This window comes from Cheilinus undulatus, linkage group 4, assembly GCF_018320785.1.
Source record: "Cheilinus undulatus linkage group 4, ASM1832078v1, whole genome shotgun sequence".
In the NCBI taxonomy this organism is placed as follows: domain Eukaryota; kingdom Metazoa; phylum Chordata; class Actinopteri; order Labriformes; family Labridae; genus Cheilinus; species Cheilinus undulatus.
This window is the reverse complement of record NC_054868.1, coordinates 2,783,227-2,806,219: the sequence shown is the minus strand read 5'-3', so window position 1 is coordinate 2,806,219 and position 22,993 is coordinate 2,783,227. Positions and strand designations below refer to the sequence as shown.

At 38.0% G+C, this 22,993-nt stretch overlaps 3 protein-coding genes and 1 pseudogene across 3 annotated transcripts; 1 reads left to right on the top strand and 3 right to left on the bottom strand.

Annotated features, from left to right (window-relative positions):
• Positions 1-4,561: 4,561 nt before the first annotated feature.
• LOC121508438 (histone H2A-like) lies at positions 4,562-11,970 on the bottom strand. Its single transcript, XM_041785296.1, has 2 exons — positions 11,597-11,970; positions 4,562-4,586 (listed from the first exon to the last, which is right to left on the bottom strand). The coding sequence occupies exons 1-2, from the start codon at positions 11,968-11,970 to the stop codon at positions 4,562-4,564; spliced, it is 399 nt and encodes a 132-aa protein (XP_041641230.1).
• LOC121508431 overlaps positions 10,426-22,993 on the top strand; it is a 29,620-nt pseudogene continuing 17,052 nt past the window's right edge.
• LOC121508439 (histone H2B 1/2-like) lies at positions 13,312-14,113 on the bottom strand. The gene has a single exon (XM_041785297.1). It carries the CDS (start codon positions 14,098-14,100, stop codon positions 13,732-13,734), a length of 369 nt encoding a protein of 122 aa, XP_041641231.1. The 5' UTR covers positions 14,101-14,113; the 3' UTR covers positions 13,312-13,731.
• fhit (fragile histidine triad diadenosine triphosphatase) lies at positions 20,024-22,317 on the bottom strand. Its single transcript, XM_041785290.1, has 2 exons — positions 21,921-22,317; positions 20,024-21,751 (listed from the first exon to the last, which is right to left on the bottom strand). The coding sequence occupies exon 2, from the start codon at positions 21,528-21,530 to the stop codon at positions 21,072-21,074; it is 459 nt and encodes a 152-aa protein (XP_041641224.1). The 5' UTR covers positions 21,531-21,751; positions 21,921-22,317; the 3' UTR covers positions 20,024-21,071.

Here is a 22,993-nt window from a genome sequence, read left to right as displayed (position 1 = left end):
TGCTCTGGTTATAGTCTAAATCATTTCTCTCTATCTTTTCTTAGCGATGGTCCCAACTGTTTCTGAAAAGGCAGAGGCAGATCTGAAAGGTGTTGTGGGACGATCTGTCACTTTTCCTGATCCTGTGCCAGAGTTTGGATTTCTGACATTTAAAGGAATGACTGCTGCTGTTGTGAAGGACAGGGAGTTTGAGATATCTGAGGAAAGTTACAAGGGCAGACTTTTCTGGAACAACCAAACTGGACTCTTTACAATCAGCAGCCTGCAGAGGGCCGACTCTGGTGTTTATGTCACTGAGTCAAGAAAAGACCCCGTTCACACTTAATCTCATGAACTCAGAGTTTATGGTAAGAGACGTTCATTTACCCCCTCCAGCTTAGTCAAAAAGGGTTTTGGTTTTTATCTCTATATAAACATCTATATATCTCTATTCAGTTGAATTTAACAAGCTTTATTTATTATCCAGTGGCATCTGCAGGCAAAAGCAGTGAACAAAGGAACTCCAATAACAAAATAGTATTGTAACTGATGTATGCTGATGCATATCCTTTTATACTGAATCTGTCTATTAAGTAAGGCTTAATGCCTTTCAAGGTGTGCAATTATCAGGATTTAATGGACGATGTGGAGGCCTAAATGGTTGATAACTGAACGCCTTGAAAGGCATTAACTCGCTTACACCTGGTCAAAGAAAATAATGAATAAAAACACTTACTAATCATTTCATACATTTTGGGTTCAAATAGAAAGGTTTATTAAAGCAACCGTGACACTTGACCTATTTCAAGTTACCATTAAACACACACAAGAGGGATCTTTTAAGAAAAATAGAAACCCTTAAAATGTAAAGAATATCCAACAAGAAAATAAACAGCAACTGTCCAGAGAACGACATAAATTTAAAGCCTCTCACATTTAATGAATCCCTCCCCCAGAACGTAAGCGCACGTTGTTCATAAAGTTACATGAAAAGTAGGTCACAACAAAAATAATGATTTATTGATTTATTTATTTTATTGATTGATTTAATTTAAGAAAAAAAAAACCAAATCATATCCAACATAGAATCATTCACTTTGAATGAAAAGGAGCAGAATGAAGAATAATCTTTTAATCTCTGCCCCGTTTTCACAAAACATTGATCCACAAATAACATACATGCATAGTGAGAAATCAAAATAAAACAAACTAGCTGCAGGCCAAAACAGCGGCTCATATCCTGGTACCAGTTCATAAGAGTACCAATCACAAAATCAACGTTATATCACCACGACCCCAAACAAAATGTACCTTGTTTCTTTGTACTTTCTCATCATACTAGCTTTATTTTTTCATTTTTTTTTTTTACTTAGAGCAGGGGTGTCAAACTCAAGGTCTGGGTGCCAAATCCGGCCCGTGGTACAGTTACACCTGGCCTGCAAGCTCATATGATATTCTTATTATAACTGGCACTAAAATATGAGGTCTGCAGATTTCCTCCAGAATTAAAGTGTAAACTTAGCCTTGATATCAAATATCCTGAAGTCATAAAAATGTGAAAAAATAAAGAGTAAATTAAAGTGGATCAAAAGAAATGTGGGAAAAGAAATTAATTTTGTTTTCATTTCATGTTTTCAATTTTGCATTGTACAATTTTGACTTGAAACCATTATTTGGACTTTTATTTCATATTTTCATCATTTTCCATTTATTATATTGACTTTTTGTCTCATATTTTGACCTTTTCAACTTATAATTTTGATTTTATCTAATATTTTGACCTTTCTCAATTTTTGATTTTGACTTTTTATCCCATGTTATAAACTGTACATTTATTATTTTCCCTTTTTATTTCACATTTTGAACTTTTCAATCTCTTATTTCGACCTTGATATCATATTTTGATCTTTTAGTTGCACCATTTTAAATTTTAAGTAATTTTTTTGCCTTAAAAACACGATTGTGACTTCCTTTTTTATAAATTTGCCTTTTAAAAACATTATTTTAACATCTAATTTCGTGTTTTCACCTTTTGAACAATTAAGTTTGACTTTTTTTCTCATATTTTGAGCCTTTTAAGTTTTGACTTTTTAAATCTCAGAATCATTTATCTTCATTGCTAAGTTTTCCCCCATAATTTATTACTGGCTATAAATGAGCTTGACAGTTAAATGTGGACCCTGTTAGGCCCAAGGTCAGACCTTCATTCAGGATCCGGCCCCTTCTGTGATTGAGTTTGACACCCCTGACTTAAACTCTGTGGTTTTTTAAAGATCTCTGTTCCTTTTAAATCATAGCAGCTTTCTCTTTTTCAAATCTTCGTTGGATGTTGGCTGGTCAATAATTTCTTATGAGCTTTATAGATCATTTGCAGAATACTTTAATCAACTAATTCATGAAATTTCAACAGTTTTAACTGAATAAATAACTTCTGATAATTCTTACAGCTCTTTTTTTGTAAAATAAAATTGACTGAATAAATGTTTTAGTACTACCCCAAACTTCAACACAGTAGGTCAGATATGGAACAATTCAAAAATTATATAAAAGCTGCAATGCTTTATCTAATGACTCCTTTACTTTGTATTACAGAGCAGTTGTTTTAGATATTTTCCCTTTTAAGTAGTCTATATGTGATTTCCTGTTCAGTTTTTCTTCAATCATAACACCTAAAGATCTTAAAATGCTCAGAAAGTATGACTGCCTCTGGTTGCTACGGTTACACCTTTCATCTTACGGCTGCTGCAGATTAATTTGGAAAAGTGTAAAGATTTTTTTGACTGGAACTACTTGAGAAGTTCCATAGGTGTTCATATATCAGAAGTTAATGGACACCAATGGAGCTTTCAGAGCCAATCAGAATCAAGTATTCACCAAGACCATGGTGTGAGGTTGGTTATGTAATGCTTCTTTTGTCACACCGCTGCTTATTTTACATCAAATGTTTCTTCATTGTTTCATGAATTTCTTATCCAGAGCCTGTCGAGCTTGATCTGGGATGGTTCATAGGGTCAGAGTTTTGCCGCTTGGAGTGTTACTCGAACAATCATAAGGAGACGACTCTGCTGTGCTACAAAGACGATGAGCTACTGCGGCAGACTACTGAGTACTACAACCCCATTGACGTACAGAGACAGGACTTAAATTCATCTTACAGATGTGTGGGAGCCAGTCCTGCTGAGGAAAAGACTCTTCATGTGAACGTCACAGCTCAGTGCTGGGAGGTGACACAACCACACAACAGCATTGATCAGAGCGTCTGTTTATCTCCTCAGTGATGATGATGTTTGTGTTTCTGATGTTGGTCCTCAGCGTTCTTCGCAGATGGCAGAAAAATCCAGACCTGGTGGTTCCTGACTCCAGTGATGATGGTTGCGGCTGTGGTGGTTTTTTGCATCATTTTTACGTCCATCAGGAGAAAGAGGAGGAAGGAGAGAGAGGCAGCTGATCAACACTCCTGTCAGTACACACGGCCCTCAGACTAACTGTAATCATGATTGATGAAATCATCGTTAACCTTTCTGTCTGTCTCTCCTCTACAGATGTAGCCTGCAGTGAAATGTGATGAAGCTGTTTGGTCCAGACTGAAGTTTGTGTAGCTGCCATGACGCGAGCGAGCGAGCTATCTGTCTGTCTGTCTGTCTGTCTGTCTGTCTGTCTGTCTGTCTGTCTGTCTGTCTGTCTGTCTGTCTGTCTGTCTATCTATCTATCTATCTGTCTGTCTATCTGTCTGTCTGTCTATCTATCTGTCTATCTGTCTATCTGTCTATCTATCTATCTATCTGTCTGTCTATCTGTCTGTCTGTCTATCTGTCTGTCTGTCTATCTGTCTATCTATCTATCTGTCTATCTATCTATCTATCTATCTGTCTGTCTGTCTATCTGTCTATCTATCTATCTGTCTATCTATCTATCTGTCTATCTATCTGTCTATCTATCTGTCTATCTGTCTATCTGTCTATCTGTCTATCTATCTATCTATCTATCTGTCTATCTATCTGTCTATCTATCTATCTATCTGTCTATCTATCTATCTATCTATCTGTCTATCTATCTATCTATCTATCTATCTATCTGTCTATCTATCTATCTATCTGTCTATCTATCTATCTATCTGTCTATCTGTCTATTTATCTGTCTATCTATCTATCTATCTATCTATCCATCCATCTATCTATCTGCAGTAATCAAAGAGCATATGTAGCTGCCCTCAGCATCAATCACACAGCAGTAGAGTTTGACTGGTGCTTAATCTTGTCTTTATTATACACCGTGAAACTAAAAACATACAAAAGCATCGTCACTGTAACAAATTTAACCCTTTAATCCCTGAATACATACATTATAGCCAGAAAATTCAATTTTTTTGGAACTGAAATGTTTATTTCATTTTCTACTGAAATCGCCAAAAATCTAAATGTCCATAGAATTTTAACATATTTTTTTTTTGTATCTCATTTGATTCATTAGGTGTTTTTGGTAACCGATAAAACACTTGATTATCATCTAGACAGATTCAGTATAAAAGGATATGCATCAGCAATCATCAGTTACAATACTTTTTGTTACTGGAGTTTCTTTGTTAACTGCTTTTGCCTGCAGATGCCACTGGATAATAAATAAAGCTTGTTAAATTCAACTGAATAGAGATATATAGATGTTTATATAGAGATAAATCCAAATCATTCAAGTGTCATCATTATCATTTATCAGATTGTATTCAGAATTTTTTTTAGTAATTTATTGATCATGATTAGATAAAGGTATCATAAAAGTGTGTATCAAATATGATACAACAGGCCTTAAAAAGTTAAAATGTGATCAAACGAACAGTCAGTAAATTACAATTTTGCATTCCTTTTAAATCACTTTACAACAAGGTATGAATGGTCATTAAAATGTAGAAAACGATTACCTCGTTTCGCCTGCCAAGGGTGCAAATTTTGACTGGCGACAGGTATGCCTCTGTTTACTCACTGCTCGTGATCAAATACACAAATACAATCAAAACATGCAAAAAAAAACAACAGACTTAAACCCACTGAAAGATTATTTGTTGCTACATACCTTCCAAAAACTTCCCGCACACACAATGAACTCCTGGCTTCAATCAAAGTTCCCGTTTGACGACACACCCGACCTTTATACCAGTCTCGGGGCGTGCCACTCAACCACGGAACATGAATACACAACAAAAAAATGCTGGAGGCCACTTCTAGCATGTAAAGCTTGAATATCAGTATCCGATACCTGTAAACTATTTCTTACTCAGTCATCATCAGTCGAGTGATAGCTGGTAGGTTAGTGCCACCACTGAAGTCTTCCTCTATCAGAAGGAATACACGGTACTCCAGAGAGTCACCAGTTTTTTCATTCTTAATCACTAGCAGCCTGTTGCACCAGCTATGCATGCCTTAAGTTCAGGTGTAAAGTCCACACTAAACCCTACGTTGAAACTAGTTAAGTTCTAACTTAAGTAGCACCACAGAGACGTAAGGTTGATCTGAACTAGTAGAGATTTACGTCCAAACTAACCAAAATACTGTTGCAGATATGACATATTCTCTTACTTTAACCAATCACTGAAAAGCGTTTTTTAACCCCATGTTTGCTTCAGATGCTAAAAATAACGTTTGCTAACCGTCGTTATTCATCAAACAGCATCCAGTGTGGATGAAAAATATGACAAGGTATGTTGTGAAGCCTACAGCCTAAACCTAGAACCAGAATAAAATAACAACACTGACATCTAATGGTGAAATCTCTAATAACACGAGATAATTTAATAGACGGTGGAAATGATCTCCACTCATTGAAGATAACAGTTACTGATCATGGAGAACGCCGTGCTGACTAGGGATGCACCGATCCACTAGTTTTCAGTTCTGATCCAATTCTGATAAATATGTGCCGATTTAATCTACCAGGTAATTATACCGCTAAGAACATCCTAACTAATACGAGCTCAGTTACACACAGACTGTCTCGTGTTAGACTGCAGTGCGTTCATGGTCTACAACAAACTGTAGGATGGATTTGGATCCATAACTTGGATCGGCGCCGTCAGTCAGATATCGGATCTATTAATTACATCCATATCGGACCCGATACTGAAATTGGATCGGATCAGTCCCATCCCTAGTGCTGACACCAAAATCCTCAAATCCTTGTCACCCTCCGGGTTAAACCATCTCTCAGAGCTATCACTATGACAATCATATTCTACGGAGAACTTTACACCTAGTAGGGGGTAGGTGTAAGATTTAAGTTATAACATAAGCTGACTTTGAAACTATCACAACTGGTGCGACACCTTAAACATTAGGAGAGCATAAAGTCTGTCCTAAGTAGGAACTTCAAACTAGGCTATGTTTAAACTTATGCACAGCTGGTGCAACCCATAGCTGGATGGTACAGCAGACTTCAGAGTGGTTGAATTAGCATGGAGCAAGCAGGTAATGATGAAATGAGTACTGTAAGACTATGGAGACTTTTATGTGTGTGTGTGTGGATCTGTAATCACAGAGTATACGTATATACGTATATATATATATATATATATATATATATATATATATATATGTTATATATATATATATATATATATGTTATATATATATAACATTAGCAATTTACAGAAATATCCATAAACACAAATGACAGTGCAGTGTTTGAACAGTATTAATTTGAATTATATTGAATTATATTAGCTGACAGAGCAGTACCAAACTACACCACTAGGTGGCACTTTAGTACTAGAAATAAATGCCACCTGTTGACTTTACATTAGTATTGTCCTTTAAGCATACACAGTTGGTTACAGCCTTAATTCACTGTCAAAACATACAGACAGGGGTCTCAAAATTTACTAAATAGCAGTCAGTAATGATTCAAAGAGCAGCCAACAGGGTTAAAGGCAACTAAATTAGACTTTAAGGCAAATGAGGGGAATACAGCATGTTAATACACACAAGGTATTAGCTTAGCTTAGGTTAGCACCTACACTTTTACCCACAACATGTGCTGTTAGCATTAGCTTAAGTTACCGACCAAGCTAATGCTATTAGCATTAGCATGTTAGCAAATATGCTAAGTGAGTTATGTTAAGATGATAAACAAATATGAACTAAGTATAACATCAAACATGCACTCTGGCAGTACTTACATTCATACAGACGCACACAAAAAGGAAAAAAAAATGCATGGGCTGCTGCCATCTTATTTTTTATGGCAGAGGTGTGTGAGGAGAGTCACAAGACCTGCAAAGAATGCTGGGAGCTGTAGTTCTTAAAGTACACAGGGGGTTTTCTACACCAATGATAGAAAAATCTACTGTTTGCATATAAATGATGATTGTTAGGTTTAGATGTAACAGAATAATGATTTCTCCTTAAAAGCTTCATCTACAGGGGTCTCCGGTCAGAGAGACAAGCACAGAAGCAGAGGTCTGAATTCCACATGAGTTTACTGAAGTTTAGCATGAGATGGAACAGCTCACTTGCAGAGGAATGGTTTAAGTATGGTATCTGCAATAATCATGATAACAAACATTTACCAGTCAATATAACGGAAACTGACATGTAACATACATGCTGTGGCATTTTATTGCAGCAACATTAGCAGGCTACATAAACTAGCATTAGCTTATTAACAACAGGATAAAACATCATATAACATATTTTAAATATGAACACATACACTGCCTATGGCTGAAAACGTCATATAACATGTCTACCAAGCATCTTATTAACCAAAATATGTATAATGAACTGAATAACAAACTTACATCTTCTCATGGATGCATACTACGGTCATTCCTTGGCAGTCAGGTGTGGAATAACTAGCTAAGAGGAAGGTGAGCAGGAGTAAGGGACCCCAGTCCTTGCTGAGTCGTCCATGCCAATGCCTGTTCATTTCCTATCTCACCTAGCCAATACTGCCCCCTTGTGGGAATTCAGTACTGTGATCATGTCCAGTGTGACTTTGAACAGAAGGGCTGTTAAAAAGTGAAAAAGTACTCAAGAATGTCTCTTTGGTAGTTTTCAGTTCACTTCAGTGTGCTTTATTGGCATGGAAGACGTGTGTTTGCTTTGCCAAAGCAGCATACAAATAAATGATTATATAGTTTATACAGCAACAGGAGAAAACATCATATTTGCTGTTCATATAAGAAAAGACTAAGTTTAACTTCACCAATTACAGATCTAAATCCACAGCTGTCAATTACAGTATTAGCAGATTAGTTGGTACAATTATGATTAAAGTCAAAATGTAGAAATATGTAGAAATTCTATAGGAAAGTAAGGGTTTTGGTAGTTATTCTGAATACATCTCTGATGAGCTTATCTGAATAGATTCATGGGTCAGCCACATAGGAATCAAGGCTTTGGAATGCTTTAAGATCTCTTGGACAGAAAAACTCTGTTTGCCATATAAAGTTAAAGTTGTTTGTGAAGTAATTTGGTCCACTTGGAGATTTAATGGCATCTGTAAAGATTTCAGGAGGCATCAAGTCAGATCCTCAACGTGACTCCCTTCACTTTTTAGGGTCTCTAATATTTGTGTTAGCTGGGCTAACTCATTTACTCTGTTCTCTTTTGAATTATTATAGTGATACCTTGCTCTGCTTTATACTGTCCTTGTTTTTGTACCATGAATACTGAAGTTACTCTGACAATATCTGAATGCAGCATTCATTATGATAGTTTATTTTTGAATTATTGTTTCATTCCACAGGCCCGGCCCTCATGCCATCATATTTTTGTTATTCTTGCTCATTTTATGTGTAAATAATAAATAAATCAATATAAACATGCATCCACATCAGTGACAGCTGATGGTAGTTTTTGAATGTCCCACCAAGAAGTGACAGAACTGAGTCAAGACCGCCCATAAGGGGGATAAACAGGAGAGCTCTGTGAGGCCCAGAGGGCCCATGAGGAGGCCACCAAATCATGATCCACTGTAATGGTGATCTGTGATCATTCTGTTTAATCTGATGATAATCCCTCTTATCAACGCAACACAAATGTTTTTAATTGATTGGTCAAATATAGTCTTTTTCAAAATGAAAACTCCTTTCATAAAATAGAATATAAAAATGTTAACATGGATGGACACATTAAACGGAGCTATTTAAGAAGTAATGTCAGACTTCAGCTAAGCATGAAGGGCTTGCTAAAACTGACAAAAATGGGTAACAGAGTGGTAAAATGGGTTAAAATGGCTGAGAAAGGCAAAAAAGCATGAGGGATGACAGTGAAAAGCAATGAAAGTGTGGCAACAATGGGTTAGAAGTGACAGAGAGTGGCAAAAATAAGTTAAAAAAAAGACTAACATGTTATAGCAGTGACCAAAAAGGGCTAGGAAGGTGAATAATGGTTTGGAAAAAATGTTGAAAAGCGGTTAAAAAGTGGTGTAAAAATAAGTTCAAGTGTAAAAAATGGGCAAAGGGTGGAAAAATAGGCTAACTGTGTGTGTATATATATATATATATATATATATATATATATACATATATATATATATATATATAGTCTGAATATAAAATACAGCAAATGAACCAGACATGCTGACATTGTCAGAGTTAGAAATAATGATTTTAATGAAAAATGCACTTTAAACTTACAGCCATGCAGACCTTGGCTGTCTCTGGCTGTCAATTTTTCAAGGTACTCTGATGAGATTTCACCCCATGCTTCCTGGAGAATCTCCCACAAGATGGACTGACTTGATGGAGTCTTCCTTCCTTCTACTCAGTGGCCAGAGAAATCAACTGATCAGTCAAAATCAGCAGGATGGCAGCATGTTAGAATGTGGGTCTACTTAAATGTCCTAAATATATATATATATATATATATATATATATATATATCTATATATATATGTTATCCCTGAGAGTCCTCCTTCGTGGATGTCTTACCATTTTATTTGGCATTTAAATGCACATTTTGCACTCTGAACTGCACAGTTTACTTTATTTCAGACCTATTGCTCCATGTTAGCAAACATAAAACATAATATCATTATATATAATTAATATAGTACAAACAAAAGGATACATCCAATTGTGATTTAGAACTCAGTCCTGGTTGTTTTTGATTCAGACAGAAAGAGCAGAGTGTGTTTGATTTATTCTGTTCTATAATGGAGTTAAATGAAATTTAATTTTCTCGTTTAGTAAAGCTAAACTGTAGGACAAAGGGGGGGGGGTAACGGACGGAGGCCTGCTCACATCTTTCGCGGAAAGTTTGAACAGATTTTGGTCCAATAGTCAGCGGAGCTTTGAGTCGGTGGGTTTCCTCCAGGAGGGCTGAGCTCTAGGAGCAGGCCAATCAGAGAGCGGAGGTCTGAAGCTGCGTCACCGGGTCACGGCCCCTGCTGCTCCGCTTTAAGAGCAGCTCCTCTCCGCTCAGTTTCTGTTACTCATAAAGAGAATAAGAGACTATGGCGAGAACCAAACAGACCGCTCGTAAATCCACCGGAGGTAAAGCCCCCAGGAAGCAGCTGGCCACCAAGGCTGCCCGCAAGAGCGCCCCGGCCACCGGAGGCGTCAAGAAGCCTCACCGTTACAGGCCCGGCACCGTGGCTCTGCGTGAGATCCGGCGCTACCAGAAGTCCACTGAGCTGCTCATCCGCAAGCTGCCCTTCCAGCGCCTGGTCCGAGAGATCGCCCAGGACTTCAAGACCGACCTGCGCTTCCAGAGCTCGGCCGTCATGGCTCTGCAGGAGGCCTCAGAGGCTTACCTGGTCGGGCTCTTCGAGGACACCAACCTGTGCGCCATCCACGCCAAGAGGGTCACCATCATGCCCAAAGATATCCAGCTGGCCCGCCGCATCCGCGGAGAGAGAGCTTAGATTGGAGCTTCAATGCTGCTAATCCACAACTAAGGCTCTTTTAAGAGCCACCTACAGCCACTTCAGAGTTTTTCCTACTATGATGCTGCTGAATATAGCCTACCTTTCTGGTGGGGATAGTAATTACAATTTACTGTATTGCCCCTGTTCGTGAATTAGTTGCTACTCAACGCGTAGCTCTTTTGAGATGATTTGTGGCTCTTAATGTCTTAATTTGAAATGTTATTCCCGCAGAAAATCCTAAAAATAAGGTGCCAGCATTCCCATTTCAGCAGTCTTTTGTCATTGAACTTCTCTTTGCCACTCTGCCAATTTTTTCGGCGCTTTTTGCCATGTATGTGACACACTGACTATTTTTTTTTGCCACTTTTAATTCGTTGTTTATAACGTGTCACCCACTTCTTACCAATTTTCCTGCATTTTGGTTGAGTAGGGGCGAGTAACGCTGGATAAAATTCAGACCTCTTTATTCGTTACCAGCCCCAAGACGTTGGTCGCTGGATGTTCTGTCACTGCCACCTGAAGTTTGATAACACGTAATAAAATAAGTGCGGTGTGTTTCAATATCAATTACACTATGACAAAAGCAATCAGCCGCATCTAAGAAAAAATGACCCACTTCCCATCGTTTCCATATCCCTTTTAACACAGAGGTTTTTTTAAACGAATTGAGAAAGAGCTCTTTGTAGAAAAGATGCGTGGCTCTTAAAAGAGCCTTTAGTCCTGTGCTGTTCTGGAGACTGTGTCTGGTTATTTCTTGGCGGGCTTCTCAGTCTTCTTGGGCAGCAGGACAGCCTGAATGTTGGGCAGCACCCCTCCCTGAGCGATGGTGACTCCTCCCAGCAGCTTGTTGAGCTCCTCGTCGTTGCGGACAGCCAGCTGCAGATGACGGGGGATGATCCTGGTCTTCTTGTTGTCGCGGGCAGCGTTTCCGGCCAGCTCGAGGATCTCGGCGGTGAGATACTCGAGCACAGCGGCCAGGTAGACGGGGGCTCCGGCACCAACTCTTTGTGCGTAGTTTCCTTTCCGGAGCAGCCTGTGGACACGACCCACCGGGAACTGGAGTCCGGCACGGGAGGAGCGGCTCTTTGCCTTGGCTCTAGCCTTTCCGCCGGTCTTTCCTCGTCCAGACATGGTTACAGCAGCGGTTTGTTCAAGTAGATTCAAAGAATGAGGTCAGCGGGCTGCTCGCCGTGTTAATAAAGGGCTCTGCTCCTCGAGCTCGAACCGTTACAGCGGTAAACCAATCAGAGAAGAGCACGCTCTGCACTGGCTCCCGCCTTGCACCGAGAAGGAAAATTGTGTCCTTTGAAAAGCCCTTCACATTACATACAAAAGACCACCGTTTATAAAAACACGAATAAAGCAGACGTTTTACCATATAACCTGGACTTTCATTTATATTTAATATTTTTCTACTTAAAAGGATAATACACGTCCTACAACGACTTCAATAAATTAATAGCTTGATCAATTTGACATCGTGATGAATCAGGTTATTTTTACCTAATCCAAGACGAAAATATACTCTTGATTAGCGTTTAAAAAAAAAAAAAAGAAAACCGACTCTGACTAACAGATGATTAAAGAAATATAATTCAATCCATGTGGTTTGAAGGCTTAAAGAAAAGAGTTTACATTTGTATGTACCTGAATAAGACAGCTTCTCTTAATGCTCTCTGTAATTCCAGTATATTTGTTCCAACAGAAGCATTTTATATACATGCACTGACACGCAGAAGGCCTACTACTCAGAAAACCTGCAAATTATTCAAGTATTTCTCATCAACTTCATATGTACGACAGGTAAAATCAGTGATGACTGTCATATTTTGTTAGCTGTTTGAATGCTTTATAACCATACAGAGCAGCGTTACTTAACCAAACTGGTGAAAATACCTTTGCAAATGTCACAATCTACTGGTTTAAAGAGGTAAAAAAGAATAAGCCAAAGGTGGCAGAAAGGGTATGAAGTGACAAAAACTGGTGGGAAATGAAAAAAAATGAGTTACAAGTGGCAAAATGGTCACAACATGGCAAAAATGGGTCAAAAAGTGACTAAACTGGGCAAAAAGCATTATTGAGAGGCAAAATGTTAAGAAAAAATGTTGCATTCAATGGCAAAAATACAGCTTAAATGGGCAAAGGGGCAAAAAAGTGACAAAAGAGGGTGAAAAAATGCAAATAGAAAAAGCAGGATAAAAGTAGCAAAAATGGGCTAGTAGCTGGAAAATCAGATTAAAAGTGGTAAAAAAAAAATGAAAACAGGTGAAGAATGCCATTAAGGGCAATGGAAAATACAGACATAAATACTTAAGTTGACATATAAAGCCAACTGCATGAGTGTAGGAAACAAACTCATCAATGTGACTTGCCATGAGGATTTCTCAGGTCAGGGCTTCCCTTTTGAAGGTTTCTGGGGACGTAGCCTCTCAAATGAAGACATAAAAGAGCCACATATTGAGCATCACTGATAGATTATTTAATCTTTATTATTATTCAGAAGTACAACATTTTTTTATTATTTGAAAGTCCAACAAAGGTTATGTGACAGATGAGTTGTCATACCAACGTGTTCTTTGAATTAAATCGCATCCATGTACCAACGGAGTAATATTAAGTAACCACCCCAGTACAACTGCATTAAACTTTTACTAATGGTAAAAATGACGTTCTTGCGTATGAAAAACACAACCGTAGTATTCTCAGTGAAGGCTCTGGAGACGTTGCACATTCAAACTACTTCATGGGTTTCCTCACAAAATAGTGTAGCTCACCGATCATAATGAATAAACACAACCATTCCCAGTATCACTTTCATGGCACTATAAACTCTTAAAGGTGCATTTGTGTGGTCCTTAAAAGGACCTTTGTGTTGTTTAAGGTTGAGCAGCTTTACTTCGAGCTGGTGTACTTGGTGACGGCCTTGGTTCCCTCTGACACGGCGTGCTTAGCCAGCTCTCCGGGCAGCAGCAGGCGGACGGCGGTCTGGATCTCCCTGGAGGTGATGGTGGAGCGCTTGTTGTAGTGAGCCAGACGGGAGGCCTCTCCGGCAATGCGCTCAAAAATATCACTGACGAAGGAGTTCATGATGCCCATGGCCTTGGAGGAAATCCCGGTGTCAGGGTGGACCTGCTTGAGGACCTTGTAGACGTAGATGGCGTAGCTCTCCTTTCTCCTTGCCCTCCTCTTCCTGCCGCTCTTGGTGGCCTTAGAGACGGCCTTCTTGGAGCCTTTCTTGGCAGCTTTCGGTGCGTCAGGCATGTTTGTTGCTGTAACTCTCAGAAACGAATAGAAGCTAGCAGTTTTGCTCGCTGTTCTTATACAGTCTCCACACAGAGTACGGTGTTCCGCTGCTCGCTCAGGATTGGCTGAGATCAGAGCTGAGTCCTCTGCAGGGGTTTTCCATGGGCTCAGGCCCCGTGAAAACATATGAGGAGGGGCCACGTGTCCACAGCGGATGTTAACCCTTTCTGAACACCTTTCTGATTTACACACAAAACATACAAGCTTTATATCATTTTAACATAAGAAAAAATGTCCTTTTCTGTCCATGGCTGTTTTAATCGGTGGCTGAGGATTCATCTGTCTGTTTGACTCTGTGAAAACTGAGCATGAATTATAACAAATAAAGAACATCTAACCAGCAACTCAGCAGCCACAATCATTTTAACACCAAACTGTTACAACATGAAAATATGAACTCATACATACTGTCAAAGCCTCTCCTGGTTTCACTGATAATCTACATTTCAGCTGAATTTCTACTTTAGGATTCCTTTAAAGAACCAGTTTCCTAAAAAACGATTTTAAAATGTCTTTCAGTGTTTGTAGTTTTTTCTTAATTTTGCCTTTTCTGGTGATTTTATGACTAGCATGTTTAATGCTTTATGTTCTTTTTATCCCTGTCCTGGTAAAACTCTTCATCACTTTGTTTTTAAAAACAGCTCCATAATAAAGGTTATATAATGGTGTCATATAGAGGTTATTATTATTGTTAAAGTAATGTGGGTGGACGTTTTGTGGTAAATATAGCCATTTCAATTTTTTATAATAAAATAGGAAAAATGAACTTTCTTTACCATACATTTACCTCGTCATACTGGCAAAATTATTACAAAGGTTTAAAAAAAACTTTAATTTATAAGGAAAAAATAGCTAATTTTCAGTTTTTCATAAATACTGTATAACATAGGAGTCAAACTCAAGGCCCGGGGGCCAAATCCGGCCCATGGTACAGTTACACCCAGCCTGAAAGATGATATTTTCTTTGAAATATGAGGCCGGATTTCCTTCAGTATAAAAATGTACACTTAACCTTGACTATATCAAATATCCATAAGTCATAAAAATGTAAAGATTAAAAATAATTAGATAAAAAAAAATGTGGGAAGTTCATTCGAGTTTTCATTTCGTAGTTTCAATAGCACATCTATCTATTATTATCTATCTATTATTTCGACTTTAATCTTGTGTTTTGAGCTTTTAATATTTATTATTTGGACTTTTTATCCCATAGTGTGACCTTTTGATTTTATTATTTGGACTTTCAGCTCATATTTAGGCTTTTTCAATTAATTTTTTTGACTTTTGTCTGATATTTTGGATTTTTCTGTTTATACTTGACTTTTTATCTCATGTTTTGACCTTTGCAGTTTATAATTTAGACCTTTTATGTCATATTTTGACCTTTAAGGTTCACAGTTTTAAATTTCAAGTTCTATTTTGGCCTTAAAAACATGACTGTGATTTTCTTTTCTATTTAATGCCTTTTAAAAGCATTATTTTAACATCTAATTTTGTGTTTCGACCTTTTGCACTAATAATTTTGACTTTTTTATCTCAGATTTTGAGCCTTTTAACTTATCATTTTGACTTTTTAAATCTCAAAATAATTTATCATCAGTGCTAGTTTTTTTCCCCCTATAATGTATAATGTACCGGCAAAAATGAGGACAGTTTGGTTAAATGTGGACCCTGTTAGGCCCTCAGGTTAGACCTTAATTCAGGATCCGACCCCTGCTGTGATTGAGTTTGACACCCCTGCTGTATAATATAGCCAACAGCTCAAGAATTTAAACCCGCTTGTTTGTTCTGTCAAAACATTTCAAATTAAGGTAAATCTAAATCAAATAAAATTAGTAATTATTTTTTCGACTCTTAAAAAAAAAATCCACCTTTGTGAAATGGGTAACGGTAAGGAGAAGGTAAATACTCCTACACAAATGGTCGAGCTTAAAATTAAAGCTAAACTAATATCAGTTTCTATAATGAATAAATCAATGTTTTGTCCCAAACAAAATGGTATTTGAAACTGTTAATAATTCCCTCTACCTTAATTCAAACTTCAGTTGCTGCAGATTTGTCAGTTGCACATCCATGGTGTGAATCTCCCGTTCCACCACATCCAAGAGAAGCTCTACTGGACTGAGATATGGTGACTGGGGGCCACTGGAGTACTCATTTCCATGTTCAAGAAACCAGATTGAGATTATTTGAATCTGGAAGGCTCGGGCCTGATGATAGGACAGGATAAGTGCAGTTTATAGTGCAGGGGTGTCCAAACTTTTTCCACTGGAGCCACATACAGAAATATTAGGGTGGTGGGGTCATCCAGTCGTCACTATCACTGATTAATCATGGTTAATCACAGCATTTTTTTTTTTTTATAGTTTAAGTTTATTTTTATGTTTTTAGATGTCTAAAGGTTGTTATTGTCAAGTATTTAATTATTTTAATTCTATGTACATCACATTAAAGTGCTGATCTGAGTCCTTATCGCTACCACAATCAATACTTCCTATTGTTTGGTGGAAAGACAAAATAGGGGCAAATATTTAAACTCCAAGTGGTCTTATCTGAGTAGAGCTTGAGTTAAAAAGCTCTGATTCAGTCTGTCACATCTATTGTATATCCCTCAAATATAAACACATATTCACACTGTATTTTTTGAAGTTTTTATCAAAAACCACATTTTCCCATTTTTATGTGACATTTGAACATATCATAACACATAGAATACAGTAGTCTAATTTACTAAGGTTACCTGAACGCATCATATTTTCAGTGTAAAGATCACTAATAAGCTTCAATTTTGCCGATTCCAGCGTGGATTTCTACACTGGATAAGTATTGTTAACAAACAGGACTGTCTCAAAGTTTTGGAGCACTTTTCAGCATTTATCTGAGCAGCTGAAGAAGAAAACTGTCCTGAAGCAGCTGGAAGGAGTGGTCTGACGTGTTGTTGTTAGCATCTTTGCTAGCAATAGAAACATTAGCTGTCATGGCTTGATCCCATGTTGTTGTTAGGCTCATAGCTAGCATTAGCAACATTAGCTACCATGGATCGATCCCATGTTGCTGTTAGCCTCTTTGCTAACATTAGCAACATTAGCTGTCATGGATTGATCCCGTGTTGCTGTTAGCGTCTTTGCTAACATTAGCAACATTAGCTATCATGGCTTGATCCCATGTTGTTAGCGTCTTTGCTTACATTAGCAACATTAGCTATCATGGCTTGATCCCTTGTTGTTAGGCTCATAGCTAGCATTAGCAACATTAGCTACCATGGATCGATCCCGTGTTGCTGTTAGCCTCTTTGCTAACATTAGCAATATAAGCTACCATAGTATGATCCCATGTTGTTGTTAGCATCTTTGCTAACATTAGCAACATTAGCTGTCATGGCTTGATCCCATATTGCTGTGAGTGTCTTTGCTAACATTAGCAACATTAGCCATCATGGATTGATCCCGTGTTGCTGTTAGCCTTTTTGGTTACATTAGCAACATTAACTATCATGGCTTTATCCCGTGTTGTTAGCGTCTTTGCTAACTTTAGCTACAATAGCTATCATGACTTGATCTGTGTTGTTTTTGGCGTCTTTGCTATTATTAGCAACATTAGCTATCATGGTTTGATCCCATGTTGTTAGCGTCATTGCTTACATTAGCAACAATCGCTATCATGGCATGATCCCTTGTTGTTAGGCTCATAGCTAGCATTAGCAACATTAGCTATCATGGATTGATCCCTTGTTGCTGTTAGCGTCTTTGCTAACATTAGCAACATTAGCTATCATGGCTTGATCCCTTGTTGTTAGGCTCATAGCTAGCATTAGCAACATTAGCTACCATGGCTTGATCCCTTGCTGTTGTTAGTGTCTTTGCTTACATTAGCAAATGTAACATGGTAGCATCTTTACTAACATTAGCTGTCATGGATTGATCCCATGTTGTTGTTAGCATCTTTGCTAACATTAGCAACATAGCTGTCATGGCTTGATCCTGAGTTGTTGTTAGGCTCATTGCTAGCATCAGCAACATTAGCTATCATGATTGATCCCGTGTTGCTGTTAGCCTTTTTGCTAACATTAGCAACATTAGCTATCATGGATTGATCCCATGTTGTTGTTAGTCTCTTTGTTAACATTAGCTATGTTAGCTTTCATGGCTTGATCCCGTGTTGTTGTTAGGCTCATTGCTAGCATTAGCAACATTAGCTACCATGGCTTGATCCCGTGTTGTTGTTATTGTCTTTGCTTACATTAGAAACATTAGCTGTCATGGATTGATCCCATGTTATTGTTAGCGTCTTTGCTAACATTAGCAAAGATGTGCTTTCCCTGAAGGTGGAACTTCAGACTTGTTGTGCTTTGGTGTGAAGACGGTTCATCACTGCAGCATGTACCCACAGTTTAGGTTTTGTCTTCGCTAACATTCTCCAGCTTTTTAAAAAGAAAATCACCATTAATCAGACCTGGGTCTGTCTGCTCACTCATCACTGCTGGCTGTGTCTGACTCTCTCACCTCCTCACCCCCAAGCACGTAAACATCCTCTCTGGAGGACTACGGGAGCAAGCTGTGGTCAAACTTAGTCAAATGATTAAATTGCATTAAAAAAAATATATATATATATATATATATATGTATATATAAATATAACATATACATATATATATGTATATATTTATACCATGGTCTTGGTGAATGTCAATTCTGATTGGCACTGGAAATTCCATTGGTGTCTATTAACTTCTGATATATGGACACCGTCTGAACTTCACAAGTTGTTCCGGCCAAAAAAATCATCACACTGTTCCAAATTAATGTGCAGCAGCCATTAGCCGTTACTCCATTAGGTGTAACCATAGTCACTTAACTGACATAAATAAAATGACAGACTCCAGGTTTAAGATCTGTAACGTAAGGTGGTCTTATCTTCTGTATCTGATGTATGTTTTGTTTCCAGGCTCACCTTAACTCTGAGAGGTGAGAGTCGCAAAAAAAAACTCTTCCCTTCCCTGCTATAAACTATTGTCAGATTAGCCATTATTTCTTTGTAGAGGACTGCTCTAGGACTAGTATAGTATAGTACAGTATAGTATATATATATATATATATATATACATATACACACAGTGCTTAAGAAATTTATTGGACCGCTCTAACCCTAACCAGAGTAAGGTTTATGCCACAGCTGCCCTAAATTAACAGCACTGGTAATTATCAAAATCATTTTTTATCTTTCTGCAATGGTTAATACACCAATATGTAGAAGCTTTTTAACCCAAATGATATTTTTAATGCTAAAATAGAATTATTATTGTTATCCATGAATTTTCAAATTTACTTATTTACAAAAAAAACCTGAAAAACTAGTAAAGCACATTAATATTTCTTGATTAACATGTCAAATTATAGTTATTTACTTGCATTCCTGAACAGAAAAATGAGTTTTAGTGCTTGAATGTTCTGCTTGATTCATTTCTGACTTCTCAGAGAAGCCCTGTGAGCCGGCTCAAATTTGGGTGAATTCAGTTTGAAATTCCTCATTCCTGTTCAAAATGGTAAAACGTGGAGAGCTCAGTGAAAATGAAAGAGTCCGCATTAAAGCACTTCATAATGCTGAATGGTTTTTGAGACAAATATGACAGGTGGTCTAATAAATTTGTTAAGCACTGTATATATATATATATACACACACACACACACACACACACACAAATATTCACTGAAGTTTTTATCATTTAACTTCAAAAAATCTGTACACCATAGTTTAAAATATATAAATTCTCATAAAGATTCATCTTATTTTTAATATTCAATTAATTAAAACATTTTTATTTTTATCACATTAAATAAAAAGTTAATTTATTCTGCTTATATAGTTGTTATGACTTCAGTTATCATGATTTCTGTCAGATACTTGTCGTTCCATCTAGTCCTTCTTAGCATTTATTTGTTGGTTGGTTGCAAACTATCTTTTCTGTGCTTTTTTCCCAGTACCCCACAGGTTTGATAAGAAGGGCATCGCACCCTATTGCTCACTGCAGTGTGGGGCTGCTTGTTTCAGACTCTATCCACCATCTCCCCCTATCAATACAGGCAAAAAAAGCCCCAAAGTAGACATTTAAAACATTAATACAACTAGCATGATAAAATAAAGGGTCAAAGAAAGTCTAAGAGAAAGCTAAGTGTGAATATGTGTATTATCAATTTGCAATACCTATGTAATATCTCCTAACAGGGTGGAATTTCTAAGTTTTTTTCTGAAATAATTCTGATTTTTCAGGTGCTTAAGCTCTCCAAATGCATATTACTGATGGTTAATTATTTCATTTTCTACATTTAAGCTGATGAACTGGAATAAAGGTATTATTTTCCCAAAGGTTTTTACACTGAAAAGTCACCAAAAGCCAGGAATTGCCCTTTTATTGTTTCACATAAACTTGCAGCGATGTTTTTGGTGAAATGAGGAAAATGTTCCATGTTTCAGTGTACAAACACCGATCTTGATCATATTATTACACTTTTAGACTTAACGCTTATTTCAACCTTTTCTCCCAGTGCCATCATTCTATCAAAATACAAAGCCCAGAAGCAGTATAGCTCAGCCATGTGAAGAAGAAAAAACAAGTCCTGCCTCCCATCAGATCTGAACATGAAGACTAATTCATCAGTTTATAACAGGTGTGTGATGTTGATGAGAAACTGGGAGCACATTAGACATCTTAAAAGCGTTAAACACATCTCCATGTCAGACATAACTACATTTAACCTGTTAATAAGGAAGGATGAACTCAATCTAACCTGAGTGGCTCTTCTTCTTTCTAGCAGTCCTTTACCATCTTCTTTAACACAGTGAAAAATCTTTTTATTTATTCTTATTTCTAACAGAACTTTTTCAGTCATACTACATAAATGCAGATGATGTATAAGTTAACATAACATGCATCATTGCTCCTGCAGCTGTGTCCTCAGGTCTGAAGCTTCTTTTGCCATTTCCTCCTCTGTCCTCCACTTTGAGGGAACGTCCTCCTCTTCTCGATCGTGCTTCTGCAGCTCGTCATAGACGCTGTCGTTCCTCTCAAAGTCCCCGGCCTTCCTGGGCAGCACGTGGACGTGGACGTGCTTCACCGTCTGCCCGGCTTCGGGGCCGTCCTGGATGGCGATGGTGAGCGAGGTGGCGTTGAAGTGCTTCTCCACCAAGTTGGCGACTCTCTGAGTGGTGCTAAATAAATCCGCCACCTCGTTGGGTTGAAGGTCCCGGAAACGCTCCACCGGTCTCAGGGGGCAGATCAGCACGTGTCCGGGCACAACGGGCTTCCTGTTGACCAGAGCGAAGGACAGCTCCGTCTGCAGGAACACGGCCGAGGCCTTGATGAGGTGTTGTCCAAAGCGAAAGGTCGACATGTTCTACTGGTTCTCGGGTGTTCTGGCGCCTGCCAGCAGTCAGACAGATGGATAACCACGGGGAGGATGGAAGAATGGGTGGAGAGGAGCGGTGGACAGGCTTCTTTTTCAAATTTGCCACCTTATTTTCCCTGAATCCACATATGTAATGTCTTTAAAACAACAGAAAAGAAGCGCTGCAGGGTCTTTGCAGTGTCACACTTTGGCTTTTCTCAGTTCATCTGGTGACAGGGTGGTTACATGAGTCAAAAACAGAGTTAATCCAAGGGTATCTACATTAACACTCTGCTACTGTCCTTCAAAAAAGCAATCCAAGGATCACTGTAGGTTTAATAAAGCTTAAATGTTCTTAATCTACATAGAAAACAGGATTTAAAGTCGCCGACTCACTCAGCTCTTCATCATGACCTTTGTCAGCCGTACTGAGGGTGAAGCGGAGCGGTGCATTCCTCTGTTTTCACAGAGCTTTAAAGAGGCTCTGAGGACGTAGGGGAAGATCCACACAGACACATTCTTCTTCTGTAGATTTGAACTTGGCTGTGACACTCTCTGTGCTCTGGCGCCATCTACTGTTGTCCTCTGTGCTCTGATTCCATCAGGAGAATGGACGATTACTCCAACAGGGCTGGTGGTGTCATGTGGAACTTTATCTCTGGTTTATCTCCATCATAGTTCTCCTCTATTTATTTTAATGTCTGTCTGTGCTTTATCTATTCTTTCAGCTTAAATCAGTGTTACTCAACTGAGGGCTCTGGAGTCACATGTGGCTCTTGATGTTAGGTCTTCATTTTAAATATTATTCCCCCAGAAAATCTCAGAAAAGAGAAATTTTGACCTCAGAAATTTATCACAATAATCAGTTTCTTTCCCAGACTTATACAGAAGGTTTTCATTGCCAAACTTAATTGTACCATTTATCCCATACCGTTGCCATTAAATACAACTTTTTCCTACTTTTATGAGCATTTTAGCCACTTCTTGTTGCCACTGTTATCCCATTTTTGCCCCTTTTCACCATTTTTTGCCTGCTTTTCACCCATTTAATCTACCCTTTGCCTTTAAATACCACTTGTTTCTTCTCTTTTTTTGCCCTTTTTTTTAACTTCTTTCAGCCACTTTTATTCCATTTTTGCCATTTTTCACCATTTTTTTTTTGCCCATTTAAGCTATGCTTTTCCCTTTAATACCTATTGTTTCCTATTTCTTTGCCCCATTTTGCCACTCTTGACTGCTTTTTGTCCATTTAAGTCACTCTTCTTTCTTTTTTTCCAGTTCTTTGCCGTTTTTGGACCATTTTTGCCACCTTTAACTTATTTATACTTCTTCAAGCTGTTTTTGCCCATTTTCACCAGATTGTGGCTCTTGCAAAAGTTCTTTTTTTTTTTTTTTCACTATTTGGCTTTTTGGTTGAGCAGGGTAGAGTGACACTGGCTTAAATTGATAGAGTATATGAATTCATATGA

Bases quoted from the DNA above. Each gene is read 5' to 3' on its own strand.
- LOC121508438 (XM_041785296.1), bottom strand. From the start codon at position 11,970: ATGTCTGGACGAGGAAAGACCGGCGGAAAGGCTAGAGCCAAGGCAAAG. The intron at 4,587-11,596 runs CAAGAAATAACC...TTATTATCCAGT, and splicing joins AAGAAGACTGAGAAGCCCGC to GGCATCTGCAGGCAAAAGCA.
- LOC121508439 (XM_041785297.1), bottom strand. From the start codon at position 14,100: ATGCCTGACGCACCGAAAGCTGCCAAGAAAGGCTCCAAGAAGGCCGTC.
- fhit (XM_041785290.1), bottom strand. From the start codon at position 21,530: ATGTCGACCTTTCGCTTTGGACAACACCTCATCAAGGCCTCGGCCGTG.